Source organism: Aulostomus chinensis, chromosome 15, assembly GCF_037954235.1.
Source record: "Aulostomus chinensis isolate RoL2024-O1b breed Wild chromosome 15, RoL_Achi_v1.0, whole genome shotgun sequence".
Lineage (NCBI taxonomy): Eukaryota > Metazoa > Chordata > Actinopteri > Syngnathiformes > Aulostomidae > Aulostomus > Aulostomus chinensis.
The window spans coordinates 8531067-8553449 of NC_141334.1; the positions used below are offsets into that span (position 1 = coordinate 8531067).

The 22383-nt window shown below is 40.8% G+C and overlaps 1 protein-coding gene across 1 annotated transcript; it reads right to left on the reverse strand.

The window, feature by feature from the left end:
* Nucleotides 1–1688: 1688 nt before the first annotated feature.
* rad50 (RAD50 homolog, double strand break repair protein) lies at nt 1689–21131 on the reverse strand. The gene is made up of 28 exons (XM_086227112.1): nt 21024–21131; nt 20407–20544; nt 20118–20201; nt 19573–19724; nt 19266–19451; nt 18901–19105; nt 18387–18515; nt 17682–17847; nt 17358–17416; nt 16401–16535; nt 15823–16029; nt 15493–15675; nt 14830–14987; nt 14557–14732; nt 14034–14271; nt 12802–12991; nt 12368–12494; nt 11297–11490; nt 10813–10923; nt 10489–10581; nt 9849–9962; nt 9480–9607; nt 9238–9339; nt 8897–9019; nt 3520–3605; nt 3302–3444; nt 3059–3192; nt 1689–2491 (listed from the first exon to the last, which is right to left on the reverse strand). The coding sequence occupies exons 2-28, from the start codon at nt 20533–20535 to the stop codon at nt 2305–2307; spliced, it is 3939 nt and encodes a 1312-aa protein (XP_086083238.1). The 5' UTR covers nt 20536–20544; nt 21024–21131; the 3' UTR covers nt 1689–2304.
* Between the last annotated feature and the right edge of the window lie 1252 nt (nt 21132–22383).

Consider the following 22383-nt stretch of genomic DNA (forward strand, 5'->3'; position numbering starts at 1 on the left):
GTGGAGGAGGTGTTGAAGAAGTTTGGGCATTTTAATTTGGACGCCTGTAGAGTTCATCTTCTCTAGCGCCTGTTCACATTTATACTGAAAGAAAAAACAAACAAAAAAACAGGCATTTGACTGGCTGAGTGATTTTCATGCGGGTTCCTCGAGTGCCATTTTACTTTGTTGACACATTCGCTTTGGAAGAAACGCTTGAACTGCTACTTACTTCTTTCTTGTCGATGAACAACTTCAGGGTTCTCGCAACCTCCATTTTCTTTGTATTGGTGTGTTTTGGTTCAACCAGGATCTTATGCACTTGACAGAAGAACCTTTCCTGGAGGAAACATCGTCAAGAGTCAGTCAGCCAGAAAAGAATATTTCCTTCATAAGATGCAGAGTGGTTATTGTTGCTATTTCTTATTGCTACTTGTCTCCTTCAGTTACAATGGCAATACTAGAGATCCACACTGGATTGCAGATATCTGACCACTCTCAATATTTGTTATATTTGATTTTCACATTTTGCACATAGAGAAAAACAAGTAAAGACTGTAAATTTGGGATATTCTTCTATATTTTTAACACTTTGAAAAGCCTGTAGATCATACATCTAATGTTTCCTCAACACTGATGAAGAAGAGCAAAACTGGACAGATTACATAAATGTGTAAATAAATATTGACCACCAGAGTGTTTCTGACCAATGATACGATCTTGCACATCTAAAGAGTGAAGAGAAACACCACACTAGCGCTACTGGCTAAGTGTGAAAGTCAGCACAGAAGTAGGAGCAACAATGTGTGAAGTCATCCTCACCCCACACTGGTTGCTGCCCTCAGCCAGAAGTGTCACATCCTCCATCCAGGATCCATCCTTCAACATTCGACAGATGTGATCATTTACTTCCAAGACTTGAGTTTGTTTGATCCTAACATATGGATAAAAGAATCGGTTGTTCCTGTGAAATGAGCTCTTACCGTGGAGAGAGATTCATTGTGTTTCTGAATCAGGTCAATGATGCTTCTGAGATGATCTTCAGGCTTCACGGTGGCGCTGAAGGTGATGGGAACGGCCAGCAGAGGCACAGCAGACACCAGCAGGATCAGCATCAGCATCATCTTCATGGCTGGAATTTGTTTCTACTTCCAACAGAGGCTCTTGAATAATTGCTCAATTGTCAGTGTGTAGCACACTATGAGCTCTTGTTTCACAACTCAATATTTATACATGCTTTACCCCACGTTTTTCCACCTCGTCATGAGAAGAAAAAAAAACTCCCCCCAAAAAACAAACTAAACCCAAAAACCTAAAATGACTCTGCTGCGTGCAGGAGATAAGATTTTCGTGATTAAACTGTGGCTGATGAGAAACTTCAACAGAATGAGATATGTTTCTTTGAACTGCAGAACTGTAGTGAGGGTTACCATCCAGAAAAAGAAATAAGCCACCAGCTGAGTTACTGCTTCCATCAGGCAGTCCAGTTGCCTTTCCATCCACTGCTTCTTTTGCAGCCAAATAAAGTGTCACGACTCCACTCATCCGCCAGGCAAAATGTCGTGAAATCCCTGAGATATTGAATTTTAGGAGGGTTGGATGAATGCGCCGCCTGAAGTATCAACATGGAAACATCAAACTTCCGGAATAATCCCTGACCTCTATGACACGACAGATATACATGAGCGAGAAATCATAGTTTCTGTGCTTCAGAATGATTTTAATGACAAAACTTGAGCTTGAGCCAAAGTGAAAAATTTAAACATGCAGACAGAACAGCTCTTGTAAACTGCAGTGCAACCTTCATCTTTACAGAAAAAACATTCACGTCTGGTGCTAATTTTGGCCAACACATGGAATCTGAAGTGCATTTTACTGTCAAAAGAAGAACGTACACACCCAGGTTAGCCCTCTTCACTCCAAAATAACTGCTATGTATGAACGCTACTTCACACTCATTCGGTGCTCAACTTTCTGTGTCAGTGTGCGCTCAGTGTCTGGTTTATGACTTTGAGACTCTGCAAATAGCAGTGCTAGAACACAGCTAGCAGAGATATGAACATCCGAAGAACTACTACACAGGAGTTAAATAAGCAGGTGCACTCAGGGGCTACTGAATGGAGCCACTCTATCAAGTCTTGTTAGTGGGAGGGATCAATGACTTCCTTTGGGGAAAATAATGTCTTTAGTGCTGGACAGAGACTCAGGACGCTCAGGACTTGGGTTCAGCAGATTCAGTGCTATGCAGGTCACTTAGTTTCCCAACGTAAATTTCCCTCAGGTTTCAAAGGTTTTATTATTATAAATGTTTAGAATGATGCAAATTCAGTGTAGGTAGGAGGAGAGGGAGTTGATGCTGCACTTGGTGATCTCAGAGTTCTGTTCCTGGTTCTTGCGGATACGGTAGAAGTGCTCGACGTAGCTGGAGCGTCCCAACAGCTCCACAAAGTCCTCGTCGTGGGTGATAACCAGCAGCTGGAAGTTGCGCTGGCGAGAGCGACTTTTGATAATCCTGGGGAGAGAAGTAGGAGGAAACACAATTGATTGTAAGATTGATCTTTTCTATCCAATCCGTTACAAAAAACAGTTTTGTTGAGTGATTCAAGTGGTAAAACATTCTCAACTCCCAAAGTGGGGCTGGAGCCCCCCCCTCCTCGGGGAGGTCGCATCACGGTCTCCAGAATGTTAAAAGGATCGTCCACTCAAAAATGATAATTCAGTCATCATCTACTCATGCCGATGGAAGTTGTTTGGTAGTTTTATAGCCCAAAAAACATGTTTCAATCTCACAAAAACACAGCGCCAATGCTGTTTCTCAATTCTTCTCAGTACTTTCAGGCTTCAGGACACCTGGATCACTTGAGTATCGAGGCATTTTATGGTTTTAGGATGTATTCTTTTCCAAAAATTGGTCACAGTTGGCTTTCATTCTACAACCCCACAGCTAGATGCTGCTATATTCCACCCACACACACGGACACACTTTGGTGTGTCAAAGTTGGTGGTAAGGTTAAGATGACTTGTATGTTTAGAGAAGAGGTGTGTAGTTGTCATTTGCTGTGCTTGTGCGTGTACGGACTCCACGAGGGCATGAGCCAGTGACTCGATGTTCTCTCGGTCCAGGTTGGTGGTGGGCTCATCCAGGGCCAGGATCCCACAGTTAAGACAGAAGGTCTCTGCCAAAGCCAGACGAATGATCAGGGATGCCAACACCTAGACGGCAAAACCACATGTGGGAAGATGGAAAGAATCAATCAAATGCAGTCCACACTACTACATGAACCCAGGAGTGATACTGTCAGGGCCGAATGTTTCCTGGTACCTTCTGACCGGCACTGCAGCGCCCTCTCATATCCAAAGCCGTGTCTCCTTTCACCATCACCACTCTGTAGTTGTATACCCTTCGCTTCACTCCAGCGGACGAGTTCTCATCCATGTCGGACCTGATTTCCACATACTCGATGTCTGGAGAGACGGAGGAGGAGGAGGGATGAGGGAGGATGACTTTGTGCAACATTTTTTCTTAAAGCGAAGACTCACCTTGACCCCTGTAGGTGCTGCGCCAGAGGTCTCTGATAATCTTGTTGATCTCATTCATCTTAATGCTGTGGAATTTCATGATGGTTCTGAGACAAACACAAAGGTAACAGAGCTGTTCACGCTGGAGTGGGGTTACTATAATCCCTTTGCCAAAACGACGACATCTAACATCATGCTTTCATTTTGACAATGAAAAACATGAAATTTGTGCTGGGCAATGAGACTTTAAAATATCACAATTATTTCAAACTCAATTATGATTACTAGAGAAACAATTATTGGGTTCATTAGTTTATATGTCCTGGATAAATGATTTCAAATAATGACCTTAAAAAGACCTTCACCTCCAAACTAGGATCTTTAAAAGGATTTCAACAATTAAAAAAAAAAAGAAAAAAAAAAGAAGGTAGTTCAGTGACTGAGTCCTGGTATGATCACGTTTAATACAGAACAGCATATAAATGAGCAACTTCTACCTCATGGTGGCATTTCAACAGACACAGGGGAAGAGGGTAGCACGAGTGGGTGCCGGTTTCTACCGGGGGATCAACAATGAACACATGCAGAGCTCAGTGCTGCACAGAATGCATGCATGCACGCATGCACCAAAGGCATTTAACCCAACTCAAAGACACACAAATGTAGAAACATGTGATGCGACACTGACAGCAGACCACAGGCTGTTTCCTAAGACTGTGAGACAGCCTCTTCTGTGTCCTTTCAAGACATCAAAGACACATGTAGATATAAAAGATATGAAGGCAGCTTTACTGGCTGTTGCTTTCCTGCATACCAAGAAGCTTTATGTGTATAATCTAGCAAATTGATGAGAAGATCTAATGTGGCTTTGAAAACACTAGAGTGATAACAATAAAACTGACTGCACATCCAGGGAGGCCCATATATGGTGGATCAACAGGACTACAGCCATGCTTATCCCTCCATCTGACCTAATGCATTATTGCTTATTCAACAGAAAGAAGTCATGTACATGACTTCCTATTGCAAATACGAAAGAACCAAATATTTGACACGAGTCAATCGGAAGTTGACTAGAGTGATAGTAAGTCTGATATTCAACAAACTGCTGCTTCTCAAAGGTGTTTTATATTGAATGGAGCATTACTTCACCTTTTTAACACTGCTCAACACTTTAATGTTAATGAGAGAAGTTAGGCAAAGCAGATAAGTACATGGTGCTGGATTCAGGGTCAAGTAGTGTCGTAAATATATTGATGTGATATCAATTTGTGATATGAGACCAGATGCTTTCTTTCTTGATATTGTTATGTCATTATATGGTTTAACGTATGGTCTTGGTTTTAAAGGCTGCTGTACAATAAGGTGATGTCAGTTGTTTGGTTGTTTTTTTTGAACACTGCAGATTATTCTAGCTGCCTCTACCTACTTAGCCACATTACTGATGATTATCTATCAACAGTCCCATTGTGTTCTTGTTCTGTGAGACCGACAGTCATCTCTGCGACATCGTCACAATATCCATCCATCCATCCATTTTCTACTGCTTATCCTGTTAAGGGTCGTGGGGGGGGGGCTGGAGCCTATCCCAGCAGTCTTCAGGTGAGAGGCGGGGTTCAACCTGGACGGGTCACCAGTCCATCGCAGGGCCAACACATAGAGACAGACAACCATTCACTCTCACACCTTCGGTCAATTTAGATCCGATTACCTAGCCGTCACAATATCGATGGTATGAAATACTGTGATATTTGATGTTGTTCATATCACCCAGCCGCAGTTCAACATAACCGATTGGTTTTATGCCGCGTGTCTGAATTTTTTATTCCATTTCTATTCTTTTTCGAGGTGATGCTGAAGCAAGACGGCTCACAGCTTGACTACCGTCACAATCAGCAAACGCTGGTGACATTCAACGTGATTAATGTACACAGTAAAACTGGAAAAGGTTCAAAGGGATGATGACGATGATGTAGGTGTGGTGACCTAAATCAATGAATGAAGTTGCCATAACAACCCAACCACAATAACGGCAGTTGAAGGTGACGGGAAAAACTCAATCAGCTTTAAGATATTCATTTATGTTTCATAAATGTTTTTTGGAGATGCTTGAACAAGTTATTACATGATGATATGACACTGAGATGTCAGTGGATTCTGACATTGGCTAGGGGCCCGACTGATTTATCATCAGCCTATCATGGGGCGGTCATCGATGTAGCGTATCAGTATGTCCCTCCTATCAGGCTGCACCAATAAGTCCCTAAAGACTCTCCAGCTGATCCAAAATGCTGCCGCCCGCGACGAGAACTGGTAGCAGAGACCACGTCTCTCTGGCTTCTCTGCATTATCAAATTCAGAACAGAATTTAAAATTCTTCTTCTAACATACAAAGTCCTCAACAATCAGGCACTTGCATATCTGACAGAGCTCATAGTCCCCCATTATACAGCTAGAACCCTTCGCTCCCACGATGCAGGGTTACTTGTGGATCCAAGAGTTTCTAAAAGTAGAATGGGAGCCAGAGCCTTTAGCTATCAGGCTCCTCTCCTGTGGAACCGTCTCCCAGTTTCAGTCCAGGATGCAGACCCCCTCTCTACCTGTAAGAGCAGTATTCAGACCTTCCTTTTTGATCAGGCTTATAGTTAGGACTGCTTAGGCTGGCCCTTAGATATGCTGCTATAGGCTTAGACTGGACTTAGACTTAGACTTCTCTCTCCTCCTCTCCATCCTCCTGTATGTGCTATACATAACTCATACTCATGCGTTACTAAGTCTTCTTCTCCGGAGCCTTCGGGCTTCCTCCATCCCAGATCCCGGGTGCTGCTGGGAGGAGGCTACAGACCTGAAGAGGCTCAAGCGGCCACCCGTAGCACCACCATCAGTCTCTTCCCTGTCTCTCCCTCTTTATCTCTGCCCCTCTCTTTCCCTCTGTGCATCTGTCTGTCTCTGCCCCAACCTCCTGCTCTTTTTCCCCCCAACCGGTCAAAGGAGAAGGCCATTCCCATAGAGCCTGGATCTGCTCCATGTTCCTGCCTGTTGAAAGGAAGGTCTTCGTCACCGCTGTTGCAGGATGTGTTTGCTCACGGAGAAGTGTTGGGTGTGAACTCATTGAAGGAGTGTGGTACTGGACCTGCTCTACTCGTAAAGTGTCATGTGATCATTTTTGTTGTGATTTGGTGCGGTTTAAATAAAATTAACTTGACATGTCTTCCAAAATGCGTTGATATTAAAAAAAAAAAAGTTTTTTCAATAAAACTTAAAATGCAGATAATATCTATGGTAATTTTAAAATGATGTAACGCACTGTGTCCAGCAGAGAGTGCTCTGCCACACTCTTGTCATGGAGGACAATGTTAAATTTTATTTAATCAATTTAGTTGTTTAAGAAATTAGCCTTAGTGCCTGTATAGAGTTATTGGTACAAATTGGTGCACAATGAACATAGAAAGGGTTTGACATAATGAATGTGCAATATTAGAAAGCAGAGCCGCTTATACGACTACCTTTAACTCAAAATCCTTCAACGACAATGAAAAAGATATTCAATGATTGTCATAGCTTTGTTATATGACTGTTCCAATATCAGTCGGACAAACATCACGTAATATGCCCAGCTCCAAAATCATCATGAGAAAAGGGCAGTTGTATTCAGACAGAAACTATGACCTGGATACCTTTTCTACTGGAACCCTGACACCATCAGCCTGTGAGTGATTCTGATATGACTGCAGAAATAGATAACAAAAAAACCCACACATACGATAAACAATACCTCTGGTGTCAGCGACTGACGGTAAGTTGATATGGGCAGGGCAACTCATCAACCAAGATGGCAACACCTATAATGGCAATGGCAAAACTCCCCCCGGATTTCCGCGGCTTTAGAGCTCTTATCTCACGGAGCACAATACATTCCACCATGCTAACGTAATACCATGTGCCATTCAGTTGTTTAATGTATTTCCTACTTATTTTGTTTTGAGTGAGAAACTGGCTTAAATATCCACATTAGCGTGCCAAGAAGTCATTAAAGTCATGTTAATTGATATTCAGTTGGGGTAAATACATTTTAAACTAATCACTTCATTGAAAAACTAGTCATGAGACGAATAACTACACACATTCTTTCAGGTGCAGCATTAATCTGATACTGAGCTCCTCACTGTGACTATTTGAGGCAGGAACGGATTCATTTTGACACAAGACGTACAGATAATTAACAACCTTACCAAACAGTACCTGATTAGTGCCGTTTCAACCGCGAAAACAAAAATGAACAGACTCTTTTTTTTCCTTTTTAAATCAAATCTCCTATGGTACATGCCCTCACTATCTTAGAGATGTTACTGCTGGTAGCTTATCTCCATTTTTTTTTTTTTTTTAAATCACAAAAAACTCAACACTGCAAAAATGATGACACTTAATACCAACGCTTGTGATAATCGTGCAGTCATATTTTTAACCAACGCAAACCATGTGTGTGTGTGTGTAAAAGAGAAATGCACATTATTGAGGAAGATTTACCTTCATGAACTACATTTGAAGGCAAAGTTTACACACTTCATTACAACTGGGTGCATAGAGGGAAACACCAATTCTTGTCTTTGTTATTCTGTACCATACATGGCATAATAAGCAGTCAAGCTATTCAGAATAACAGACTGAAACTACAACAGACTCAACAATTATGCATGAGTTAATCTCTATATTGTTTGGGTGGTTAGTATTTGGACTGTGTCATCTTTTTCATTATTTTGAGTGAAATAAAGGGCATCAATGAGTGTCGGGGATTCTGCATTTTTAATCAGGCACTGTCCATATTTGGGATGCTTTATTGCTTCATTTCTTCTCTGAAAAACAGTTGTGCAAAGATCTCTATGTCCCAGTTTTTGTATGTTAGTATGTTAAATGTCGTTTGAGAATTTCAATTTCAATGCAAAGCCGAGTTGCTCCACCCATCAAACTATTGTCAGTATTTTAGTGCGGCTGCTTCTCATACTATGACGTGCAACTCTGCAAAACCCATCATCTACAGAATGGGTCATGTGTTTCAGTTTGACTGTACACTATCACTTCAGGAAACACCAACACTGATATTATCAACAAAACCAGAGGTTAAAGTGGAAAATGAATTCAAGCGGGGAGGCGGCACTCATTCTCAGATTGCACAATTTCCTCGGAAACCTCCAGTAGTAGCCCTTTAATCTAAGGATAAATTGTGCTTAATGACAAGATTTTATTTGAAATAAATTGACAACATTTATTTAATCAATTCCCAGGACGAAAAAAAACACAATGACAGAAGCACCAAACCTTCATTGGAATCCTAGATTACTTGAACTTAGACTAAGGCTGCTGTGGACTGAGTACGTGTACATGTTAGGGGAACACTTACTGATCAAGGACCTTGTAGTAGAGATCCAGGTCTTTAATGACGAGCTCCGTCGTCCTCATTGTGATCATCTTGTTTTTGTAAAGCTCATCAGCTTTGTCATACTGATCTTCTCGCAGCTCTTTTCTGCAAACAACAAATGAAACACACAATTACTCAGTGACTGACAGAACAAGTTATTCATATCCAGCAGGACTAAACAGTCACGACAGCACTGCTTCTGTCTGGTGTTTACTTTCAGACCACTACAGGTCTACTGATAGAGGTCATGAAGCCTACGACAGCACAATAATGAACACAGCTGGATATGAATCAGCTCTGCAACATATACTTGCACATCTCACTTGTAATGCATGATCTCCTCTTCAAAGCCTCTCTGGCGTCCTAATGCGATGCTGCGGTTCTTCTTCAGGTCTTCCAACTTGCGCTCTGCTTCTCGTCGTTCTCTGCACAAATGCAGAACATTTCACTGTCTGGTACCAGCTATTAGCTAAACTAAGTGTGACACTGTTGAGGTAGAAGTGATTAGGATCGTGTGATCACAATGATTGACCTTGAATAATAAACAAAAACCTAAAGCTCTTACTGGCGGAGCTGCAAGACTTGCATGTTGCCCATGTCTTTCATTAGAGCTTCACGTTTAGTTACAACCTCCTTCAACTCCTCAACACGCTTCCTTAAGGTCAAATTGTCCTGCAACCAGCGCTCCTGGACCTAAAGAGAAAAAAATAGATTATATTCTGAGTAATGCAATCCGAGATGTGTAACTTCACCGAAGCCTCGATCACTCCCTCCTATTGCTTTTCTACTCAAATCAGATTTTTTTCTCTTCAACTTCGGGAAACTTTCTTATTTGGCTTGGAAGAATGTTGGTATAGTAAATGTACAAATAATTGATCTGACAATTTATTAAACAAACAAAGACAAAAAGGAAGAGGGGAAGAAGAGAATGAACCCTCTGAGTGTCAATGTCCTGGCGGATGTTGCCCATCTCCTTGTTGATCTTCTCTTTGTGCTTTTCAGCCTCATGGAGCTGAGTGCTCGTTTCTTGAAGTTCAGACTCCTTTTGCTGCAAAAATAAGAGAAGAGTTCAGTTAATTTGCTGAATAGTTTCACAATAATTGATCTAGCATGATCACAGCTGAGCATCTGGAGATAAGAAAACCACCTGATTTCCCTTCAAAAGTATTGCAAGTTAAAACCACAATATCAGCAACATTTTTTGAAGAGAAATTATTTAAAAATTTTGGATGGATGTTTTAGTAAATGTTGTTTTTCCATCAGCCTTTTCTAATGTGACACATATAAAAAAAATGTTAATGGGAAAACTGCTTGTGACCAAGTCATATGAAAAAGTGAGTCAGTCAACAGTCCAACATGTTTTTAACCTTAACTTAAACTCACTGGTTGAATGATGTGCATGTGAATTTGTACCAGACAATCTGCAAGATCCTTTGGGGTTTTTTTCAATTAATAAGCGCAATTCACTTAAAATTCTTGGTATGCAAGAGACATTTTACAATACAATAAAAGTATCAAAAACACTGACAGTTAGAGGAGTTGGGAAACAGTGATATGAATAGCAAACCTGTTACCTCTTTGTATTCATCTTTGCCCTCATCCACGTACTTGGTGATGTCTCTTTCCAAGATGGTAACCACCTTTATCCGCTCTTTAATGGCATTGATCTGTCAGTGACAGAGAAGAGTGCACACTAGATAAAGATTACTCATGTGTAGCAAAATATATTTAACTTTGACAGTTTGAAGGCTACACAAAAAGTATGGACTCCACTCTGAACGCTCTCTGACCTTCGTCGTAAATGAGGTGTATTAAGTGAGTTTTTAGCTTGAATCGCGAGACCAAAAAGTAAAGTCTTGTTCATTCTATCTCACTGATGAAAGAGCAAAAGTAACCACCTTCTCCTGTCCTTCCTCCTGCCGCTGTCTTCTGCGCTCTACCAGCTCCTGCTTCTCCTGGTGCAGCTTCTCCAGAGTGGAGGCCAAAGGGGACAGCTGCTCCTTCGCCTCCTGGTTGGACATGAAGAAGCATGGGGAGAACATGGATGATGTACTGAGCATTTCTTCCATCCATAAAACAATGAAACTAGGAATCAACATTTTTTTTTCACTAAATATGTACATAGACTGAAAACCTCCTGAGTGGAGGAAAGATTTCAGCAACTAGAGAAAATATGCCATGAGACTTAAAAAAAAAACAACTGCAAAATGTGCACAGCATTGTCATTGATAAGTCTAGAGAGGGTTTAGGGCTCTTCAAAATATCTGCAAAGTATTTAAAAGTTTTTCTTGGGTCTTTTCTCATATTAGAAAACCCCAGTGCTGCATATTTTACATTTTAACTTTAATTAGATGCTGGCATGAATAACGCAATAAATTATACCCTGATATCTCTGGTAAAGGCCTGGATCTCAGTGGTGAAATCAGCACACTGCTCCAGCAGCTGCTGCTGTTTCTGCATGTCGCTGCTCAGCTGGAGCTTTTCTGCTTTCGTCTCATTCACGTGACTCTTCAGAGTCTGAATCTGATCCTGCTGGTCTTGGATCAGCTTACGTTTCAGGTCCATCTTGCTGGAAGCTGCAAGGATAATATGATAAAAACAAAAATCTTATAAATCCTTTCATTTGATTAATGTGCGACTCCTGATGTGAAAAATGCAATGTGCAGCTGTATATGCGGTAAGCTAACGTGCTCAGTGGTGGTTTAAACCCTGGAATGGTAGCTGCTGACTATTTTTAAGATTGGTTCGTGGATCTTTAAACAGATTGAACAATAGCATAATATGATTGTAATAGCTAGGATTCAACCAGTAGAGGGCAGTTGCTATGGATATCTACAGTATAACTATGTAGAATTTGAGTTTTTTGCCCTAAAATGTCAAGATTTGGATCTGAATCAACACTCACCACTAAATATCCACTTACACTGGGTTTCAGATTTAGCTACTTTACTTATTGTAACAACTCGTCATCAGCAGTTACCTTTTTTATTGTTTGTTGAACAAATTAATATAAAGCAAAAAAACAAAAACAAAAAGCAACCTTATTATCTGCCCCATTAAGATTCTCTGTGATTGTAGAGAGCAAATTCGGTATTGCTATTATACAAAAAAGGAGTCACAAAGGGCATCCTGGTGGCACATCACTTAAGTGCATACCATGTAGGCCAAGGCCACACAGAGAACCAGGGATCAATTCCGGCCTGGCTCCTATTCTGCACGCCATCATCCCCCCCCCCCCCTTTCCTCTCTATATAACCTATCTAATAAAGCATTAAAGTGAAAAAAAAAAAAATCTTAGAAAAATAAAAGGTCACGAATGGCATAATAAATCCTTGAGTGGGTTCACCTTGGCCATGTTGGATGAGTAAAAGGTGTGTATTTGCTCCAAGCTGCTACGAGCATGACAGCAGCTTTCTGTTCCTTTCTTGTAGGCTGACCGTGATGTGAGCTTACTGGTGTCGAGCTTGTGCTGAGTCTCTTGCTTCTCCTGACTGACTTGCTGGATCGTTCTGGTCAGGTCTAGACCCTGCAGTTTGGCTGCATGCTGAGCTATTTTCCTCTCCACCTCTTTAAGGTCCATCTAGAAAGAACCGGGAGGGGACATATAAGTCAAGGATGTGTACCGGTTTCTGGGGTTTCCAGTGAAATTTCCTAATCGCCAATGTTTCTCAGTGGCATGACTAAAATGTAAAAAAAAATGCCAGCAGGGGAGCAAAGATATTAAAAATGAATAGGAAAGAGGTTTTACATGTAGGAAGAGGAAAAGTTGGGAAGTCAGACAGAGACAGACTGAACATATTCAGGCACTGGCAGTGTCTTCACTGAGCGTACAGAATAAAAAGAGACAGCGGAGGCGAGAAAGAGTGAGACGGACAGGAGACAGGTACCAGGTATCTGTCCATGAAGGCTATGTCCTGCCGGCAGGCCTTGGCAGTTTCCTCTTCTGACATCAGCATAGCCAGCAGAGTCTCCTGCTCTTCCACATCACCCTTTAGCTTCTCAATTTCTCTGTTCACGGTCTGCAGGCGATTTCTCAACTCAGGCAACTCCTTTTCCTGAAGCTGTACAATGGAGATCCTGGGAGACAGGAAAATGTCAACTTATTATGCTGCATCTCTCATATTCTTTTTTCTTTGATTCTTTCTGGTAAATCAATCAATAATTAAGTTTTAGTCTCAACTGAGGAAAATCCTGCTTGACAATAGGAGGACCATCAGCATAAATCCCCACTAAATTATCACACGAACACTACTCTGAAATATTTCTAAAATTAAACAATATTTTAAGTGTTTTTTTAACTGCTGGCAAGCAGATTAGACTGCCCTTAATCTTAACTTTAGGTGAGGATTTTTTTTTGGAGCCAAAATGCATCTTTCCAAAAAAATGTAATTTAAGTCACATCAGCAGAATCAAGTGGAAACCAATTTCCTTTGCAGAGGCAACAAACATAAAATGATAATCATACAATAGCATGCAAATGTAAATAAGATCAGCTTGTTTGGATATTGATATAAGGATTTTGAAAAAAAAGTCAATTTTTTTGTTTTTCTCTGTGCCTCAGATATACACATTTGCATGTTTCAATGCTACAATTCCAGTAGGTTAAAGTGCTTCAAATGTCATCCATTTTAGCCAAAAAAATGTATTAAAATAAAGCTTCTCTGTTAGAAAAAGAGTGGCTGTTAGCTCAAAACGCACTGGGGTTTGGCTGAAGACATTAATAGAAAGAATAGAACACAAAAGATTCAATTTCAGTCATGGCAATGTAGCTCCATCTCGTGGAGTACACATGAAATGACATGCTGTCTACATTCTTAGGCTGAGAGGAGGAACGAAAGGAAGTTCATTTTAGAAACATTACCGATAAACACAGACAAATGAATTAAAGTAATTTAGGGTACAAGAACATTCTGTATATAAAGAGGAGATCAAATGCTGGCTGGATCATTTTATAGCACAAGTTTTCTTCATCACTTGCCCTCCTATACAAAACACTTATTTAATTTATGAAGCTGAATTAAAAATCACTACACACTTGTTTATAGATACAACCATTTTGGGAAATGCATTCCTCTTTTTTTTTTTTATATTTCTGTCTGATAGACTTTTCCCACTCTACCTGACAGGTCTGAGAGTCATCATCTCATCTCTCCTTTTCTCCTTCCTCTTCAGGTCCTGTTCAGTGTTTTTCAGCTTGTCTGGTACCAGGCGTAGTTTGGACTGCATGTCGCTGATGACTTCCTGCAGGTCCGACTCCGCGGAGAACGTGCGCTGGCACACCGGGCAGCAGGGCTCCCTCTCCTCTGTCAGCTGGCTGATGAACTGGGTGTACACGGCTGTGGCTCCAGCAAGCATGGCTAAGACAGAACAGAACTCCTTCAGTCACTTTAACAACTACTAGAATAATTCACCTGGTATCATGTTAAGCCCTGCGCTAAAAACGAAACCCTTGGGCGCTTGGGCTACTTTACTCTGAAAGGCCATTTTGAAAGGAAAGGTTATAATGTTTAAGTCATCGTCACTGGTTGCAGAACTTTCGCTCATGTTGCAGTTGGTGACATTTCTTTGTGGGAACCATGACAAAATCATCAATCTCAGCTGCAGCTTCTGGCAAGTTCCTGCTCTCTACATAGAGCATTCACCTCTTTGTTTGGATATCTTCTCCAGGTCTTCCTGCACTTTGCCCAGGTCCTGCTCCAGATCCTGACTTCCACACACATTGAAGAACTTTTCCTCATCACTGACTAACTGCTGCTCGTTCTTCCGCAGCTCAGCAGCAATGTGGCTTTTGTTTTGCTCACTTGATGCCAGGTCCTTGCTGATAATGAAAACCAGAAAAAATACTAAGTGACACAGAAAGGTAAAGCATACACCTTTTCGTTGACCATTAGCCGAGATGTAAATAAAGCACGCACTTGAGTTTGGCGAGTCTGTCCCTGGTGTTGTTTATTTCTTTAGATTTGGAATAGAGCCAGTCCTCCAGCTCTCGCTTGTTGGGAAAGTGGCCCAGCAGTGACACTAGATCTTCAGTGTGACGAGACTTGATCTTGCGTACCTGCTCCTCTTTCTCTGTCTGCAAGAATGAAAGAGGAAAGATGGGAGGAAAAGGAACAGATGAAGGAAGGTCATTACAAAGGTGAATGATAAAGAAAGGATGTAGAAAAGCAGAACAGGGAAATGAGAACACAGTTTAAATAACAGCAACAACAAACTTACCCTGTCAAAAGTTAAAGTGTGATTTTTGTCTCCCCCTTGTGGAGTTTACAGTATTTACAGCCACCATGTGTTGTGATAAGTCTCAGAACCAGCTGTCACTATTAGGCACTATGCCATCATGATTTTTTTTTGGCTGGTACAGAGTTGTTGTTTTCTTGTAATCAGAGACATCAGAGTTAATCATTTTCACAATGTCGCCATAAAGAAAAAATTAAACTCTGTATCATGTGAGATACAGAGAGAATTTACACCTGGAGGGCAAGACGAAGAAAAAACTGTATTTTTAATGTTTTAATAACATGAGAAGAAGTCAGAATGTTCAACTCTAGATTCCCTCTAAGTCTAATTAGGTTACACCTTACCTTGTCCTTCTTCAGCATATCCATCTGTGTGCGTGCAGTTGTGTGCGTGTTGAGACTCTCCATTTCTTGATCGAGCCGTCTCTGTGTGCGATCGAGTTCAGCCTTTTCTCTTTGGAGTTCCACAACTTCGACCTTCAGCTCCTCCACGTTGGAGGTCTGCAGTGCAGCCTGCAGCTCACGCTCCTGAAAAGTTAAAAGAAAAGACTTCATGAGGCTAATGGGATTCTTCATTATGGGAACGCAGGTGTAGCATGAGAGTTCAAAAGGAAACAAAAGTGAAAGATGACAGAAACTTAACACCATCTAAGATGTGTGTGTGTGTCCACTCACTGCTTTAGCCAACTCATTTTCCAGCTCTTGCATTCGGCCAGACGAGCCCTCCAGCCTCTGGAGCTCTGCCCTGACATTTCTGAGTTCCTGCTGTTTCTTTCCTTGCAGGTCTCTCTTCAGCTCCACTGTTCTCTCCAGACCAGTCTTCTTATCCCTGATTTCATCGATATACTGCTGCTTCTGCTGCTCCTTTTCCTGCAGGTCTGCCTGCACGGACAAAGTAATATAATTCAATCATTATTGGATAGAATTTTATATAAAGACAGAAGAAGCTGCTTAGAATCTGAATGGTCAAGATGCTGTAGTTCAGGAAAAGTACCACAGGGCAGAAGATGTGAAACAGCAAAAAACAAATACACACACATTTTTTTATATCTATCTATCTATCTATCTATCTATCTATCTATATATATATATATATATCTCCCCACACCCACCAGCGTATTACAGAACCAACCCTTGTTTCCAAAAATGTTCTTGAGTTTATGTACACTTTGAAGTGCTGCAGCTGACAGTGATGATACTGAAATTTTACACAACACGAGAGGCGACACTTAAATCGAATCAATACTCCTTACCAAAACCTGAGCAACACTTTGTTTTTCCTCCTCCTGCCTCTGAGTGACTTGCTGATGAAAGCTCTCGAGCTGCAGAGCTGTGAAGGGCAGTCGGTCATAACCCTCCATCTCGAGGAAGGAGGACAGCGAGCGGACCTGCGAGGGTTAGTTGAAATAAGAGAATGGATAAATACTTTAAATTCAGGGTTCATGCACATTTTCATAAATTTCGATGAGGCAACTTTTCCCCACATTCTCTAAAACATCTCTGTACATGCAAAAAAAAAAAAAAGCGATACAATTTTCCAATTGTATATTTATTATTATTTATTAACCAGTACAGATTTGTGCAAAGCCCGACCAATGCTGGATTGTTTTTGTATGATGAAAATTCTAAGGTGTAATAAAACAGTTATCTACATTTTTCCTGGATCTTGAAGAAATCTTTAAAATATTTCAAACTCTGTAGTTGCTTTGCATATAGACTGCCATTTAGACACTCGAAATCACAGGTGTCAAACTGATCCAGTAAAGGGCCGGTGTGGCTGCAGCTTTTCATTCCAACCAAGCAAAAGCAACACCTGATTCTACTTAAATCAATCAAGCTGTGTCCACACAGCTCATTTGATGGATCAGGTGTTGCTTTTGCTTGGTTGGAATGAAAAGCTGCAGCCACACCGGCCCTTTACTGGATCAGTTTGACATCCCTGCTCTAAATGCACACATCAACAGACCAATAACCAAACTGACATTGTTGACCATCTGCCATAAAAAAAACCTTTCCTACTATCTTCTTTACTATCTTTATAGAAGTTGAACATATTTAAGTAAAATCAGAGTTATAATGGATGCATTCAGCATCCTCAAGATTGAGCTACATGTTGTCAGTTTGAATAAATCCTCATCCTAACAAACTACCACTGTGTTCAGTGCTGCAGTACGAGAACAAAGGTCATTTGGTTTTTTTTCTCCTCTCACCTGAGTGTCCCGGTTCTTGATGTTTTGAGTGTGGCGGTCTGCCTCCAGCTGCAGACGACCTGGGAAACAGGAAACCTGTTACAACGATCACTGTTTTATCCTGTCAGTGATGGAGAAGTTCAAATCACAGTCTATCAGATTGATTCTACTATTCTCTCTGTGCACTAAAATACATGTATGTGGGTTACCATGGTAATTGTGTTTGCTATGTTAAATTTGGAGGATATATTATTGTTACTCCTGTATAGTTTGTTTGTTCAAAATAAATGCCAATAAAATAGATTAAAAAAAATCTGCAGCCCTGTGCCACAGAGGTGCGTGTACCTTGTTCTACCAGGAGATCAGCCTTGACTCTGTTGAGTCTCTGGCACTCCCGACCAGCTCTCTCCAGTTCCTTCTGGCAGTCTGTCAGCCTGCGTTCCTTCTCCCTCACTGTTCTCTGGTGGTTCTGGTAAGTCTCCTGCAGCTGCTCAGTTGAACCCTGGAACACCTGCCGCAGACACAATTCACTGGTTTGGTGCGGCTCTGAAGCTTAATGAATACAGATTACTGAAGTGTGAGGGACTGCGCTGGGGCGTTTAATGACAACATGGAAATTCATAGAATTTGGTAAACAACAACAAGACACATCAACATCTCATACAAACATACATGCTTTCACTAAGAGGACTGCATCAGTGCTACATTATGTTACACGAACACACAAATCTACTGTAAACACAATTGTCTGCCTGAGATGAACTAGCTTGTCCCTACACAATTACTACAGCCTCATTCACCATCTGCAGTCTTTCTATTAGCTTCCCATTTGGGTTAATGATACTTTATATAAATTAGGGTCTAGAGCACCATTGAGCAGGTGTTTAACCAAACAAACCAGCAAACAGATACCTAATGTCTTCTCCCCATTTAATACTGCGTTTGAGCCTTCTGTTCATCGCCCCCCCCATCTTGAATTACCTTTTGAGCTTCTAGTACTGTAACTTTCCCTTCCACACATTTCTTTTTCGTTCCAAAGACAATCATTACCTGTTCCATTGTTTCCTCCAGTTCCTTGTTGTCTTCCTCCATCTGTTTTTTCCTACTGTCTAACGCTTTGATATCCATGTCCAGCTTCATCACTTTCCCCAGTTTACAGTCAATATCTGTCAGACAATTCTGAAAATCCAGGGAAGCAAATCAGTAAGATAAGAGGCACAAGAGTCTCATACCTAAAGCTGAGTATCGAGCGATTATATTCAGTTCTATTCACTTGAAGTGGGGCTCAAGAGATTCTCAGATGGAATTACAACAATCTCTGGAAAGATCACTTCTCAATGAAAATAAAATCAATGATGAGAAATCAACAACCCACCAACCAAATAACTTCAGAATTGATGCATCATGGTAGAATTTTGAAAGCCGATCCAGTTTTTTTTGGTGTATATTTTACATGGCGAGAAATAAAAACAATTATGATTGTGAGCACCTTCACTGTAGGGACTTTTGTCTAAAACGTATGCACAGTTCTGTTTATTAATACAGACAAACAGCATTACCCTACCTCCAGTGGGTGCATCTGGCTCTCTATCTGCTGGATGCTGTCCTTTGAGGCCATGAGCTGCGCCTCTTTGCTGGCCATGGTCTCTCTGATCTGCTGGGCTTTCTCCTTATTCTGCTTCAGGTAGCGCAGCTCCACCTGACACTCTTTGACTGTTTGAGTCTGTTTGAGACGCAGCTGACGCATCGTCTCCAGAGCTTTAATATACCTGGTGGAGAGAGATACAAAAATAATAATAATAATTAAAAAAACAAAAAACAAAAAACAGACCTCCCTTTTAATGGAGAAAAAAAATGCGTGTGAATATTTACTTTGGATTCATATGTCAAACTGTAAGCTTGCATTCCAAACATCTTAAAATGACTAACTTGGTCGCAGCAAAGATGGAGTCAAACTTGTCCTTGAGTGCTTTGCCCTCACTGAGTGGCCAGTTGGACTCTTCTTGGTGACAGAATATGACGTGATTCAGCACAGGCTTCGATACACCCAACGCAGAAATCATCTCCCGGTCCAATTCACCACATTTTGACGACAGGCTCACCTTCTCACCATCTCTAGACCATGTCAGTCACATGTAAAGGAAAAAAAGAGTAAAGTATAAAACTCAGGAAAAAAAAGAAGCAGTTCTTCTTTTTTTCCAACACAAAGTTAGGAATCAAGAGTCTTTGGACTTACTTGACTCTGGTAATGACCTGCTCTAAGCTCTTGAAGGAGTAATTCTTGGCCTTCTGGGTGCAGGACATAGAGCGATGGATGGTCACTTTGTCTCCGTTGACATCACTAAACAGGAGTCGAATCTGTGCTCGCACATCCGTCTCGTGGGCATCCTAGAACCACAACGCAACAGAGAAGCTCATATTGACAAAACTATTGATCTGACCCTACATAGTGAGGCTAAGAGGTCAGATTCAAGAGTTACAGTGTCAGTTTATGGTTGCAAAGAAAACACAAAATCACACTCGGGCTGACTTCAACTTTCAAATCAAAACACAGATGTAATAGTAATAAATGTTTGTAAAAGGCTGTTGTGTGTCAAAATACCATTTGAAATTCATGCGACCACAAAAAAGAAATCATACCATAAATCATTTTAACTGAGTTTTCCATTCAAGTGAGAACAAGACATGAAAATTAATATTTAACATATCATCATATCACAGTTGAGATAACTTTTGGCCTGACTCATTGGTCTAAGTGACAGCTGAAAACAGTGAGCTCACCCTTGGATCATGGACAAAAGCACCTCCTTTAGATCCAGGAGGAAGTTCTCCTGATGTTGCATACCTGAGGCACTCAATAATCGTCTGAAGACAAAAGGAAAAATGGGTCAGACAGCAAAAGATCTGAAGATCAAAACTCTGCAGTAGCCACTTTTAAAAGAATAAAAACCAAGGGGACACAATGAGAACAGCAGATCTAATCCCTCTGAACCCATGGAAGCTCAAAGGGATACCCTTTGCTCTAGACAGGCCCTGTTTAACAGCTATCCTCATCCCAAAGTTCTTGTACCGTTTTGCCGGCTCCGTTGGGTCCAACCAGCACAGTCAGAGGAGTGAAGAAAGAGATGACTTGTTTGTCTTTATCCTCGATCCCAAAGCTCCTCACCCCCAGGATGCTCATCTTGTCTATCTTTGACATTATTGCCCTCTAAAAATAAAAAAAAATCAGAAAGAGAAAGCCCAGAAATAAATGAAAATACTCCAGACCACGACCTCAGTTACTTTACCACCTGTCAGTCACTCTGTTGAAAACGTTACATTAATACGCAAGTTTTCAAGTAAGACTAACCAATACAAAGGAGTTCATACATGTTTAAAAAATACTTTATTCAACACAAGCGTTAACAGTAATGTCGTCAAACATCATTTTCGAGATACCGTATTCACAGTCATCGAAGAGTAAACACAGCGTGTAAGTACATAATTCCAAACATTTTTGAGAGAATAAAGGCATGTCTGAGAAGTTAGCATTACTCGTATCTGAGCAGCTAGCCAACTTGCTAACATGCTAACTGAAGCTAGTGCATTTCCGACAAAGGGAGGAGGACTGAACTATGTGGAATGACAAGAATTACTTTTGCCCGTAACAAAACTCTTCTCTCAGTTTATGCCATCCAATCAACTCACCTTTGGAGGTTGCTATCACTGGACAGCTCACATACGAGAGTAGTTTTCGCGCTGCAGGGAATGTGACGTGAAGCTGCAACTTGTGACTTCCGGGGATAGAATTAGAACGCACAGCTCAGTTACATCCCAGATGAATGGGAGTCAACTGTTAAAGTTTGCGAATGTACCTTGAAATCATATTCCATTGTAGTAATATTTTAAGTATGTATTTACTTAGGGTGGGCGTGGAGTGTAATTAATGTGAACAGGTCAATAATGATAATTAAAGAAAAAACTAATTCGTCTTTTAAGGTAGGGTTAAGTGCATAAACACAATAAAATGAATAATACTAAATTACATAAGAGTACAGACGGATTTTAGGAAAGAAAAAGACAAGAAGACACGTTTTTCTCCGGATAATAAACATAGGATGGATGTTCTATAATCTAATTTTTTTGTTAATTTATTACTTTTGAGTTTTTGGCTTTCAGTGGTATTTGATTATATTTTAAGTCTGTATTCTTAATGCTACATCCATCCATCCATCCATTTTCTACTGCTTATCATGTTAAGGGTCGCAGAGGGGTTTAAAGCCTACCCCAGCAGCCTCCAGGCGAGAGGTGGGGTTCACCCTGGACAGGTCACCAGTCCATCACAGGGCCAACACATAGAGACAGACAACCATTCACACTCACAGTCACACCTACAGTCAATTTAGAGTATCAATCAGCCTCGTCCTCTCTTGATGTCTTTGGACTGTGGGAGGAAGCTGGAGTACCAGAGAGAACCCACACAGGAACAGGGAGAACATGCAGACTCCACACAGAAAGATCCCTTGCTGGAGTATTTTCTTAAAAAAATGATTATATATGTTTCATCAGATGATAGATTGGACCCATGTTCTCTTTTTTTCAAGATGTGTGAAATTTGCTTTTGTAAACAAAACCAAAAAGAAGTGACATGAATCTATCACCAACATTCTGTAGTAACTACATATGTTAGTTTTTGTGGGGTAGAATCTATGGGCCACCTTAAAAGATAATTATTGGACCTGTTTGGAAATTATACTTGTGAGGCAATAGAAAGATAAAATTCCATATTTTATTTTATTTTATTGTTTAAAAACTTCCAGTGATAATTTAGTCATGTTCGAACTGGTTTCTAATACTTATCTACGATCAGGTCAGTCACACAATCAATGCATGCAAAGTGCAACTCCGAAAAGTTTCTGCAAGAATGAAACTTTACTTCTATGCGGAGATCTTACACCAGAATTGCTTCCCACATCAGTTATAAGACTTTCTGTCAGTGTTCTGGGCAAAACTGACAGATTTACGCTTTCATAAATATTATGTTTCTCAATGGCTCATTATTTCTTCA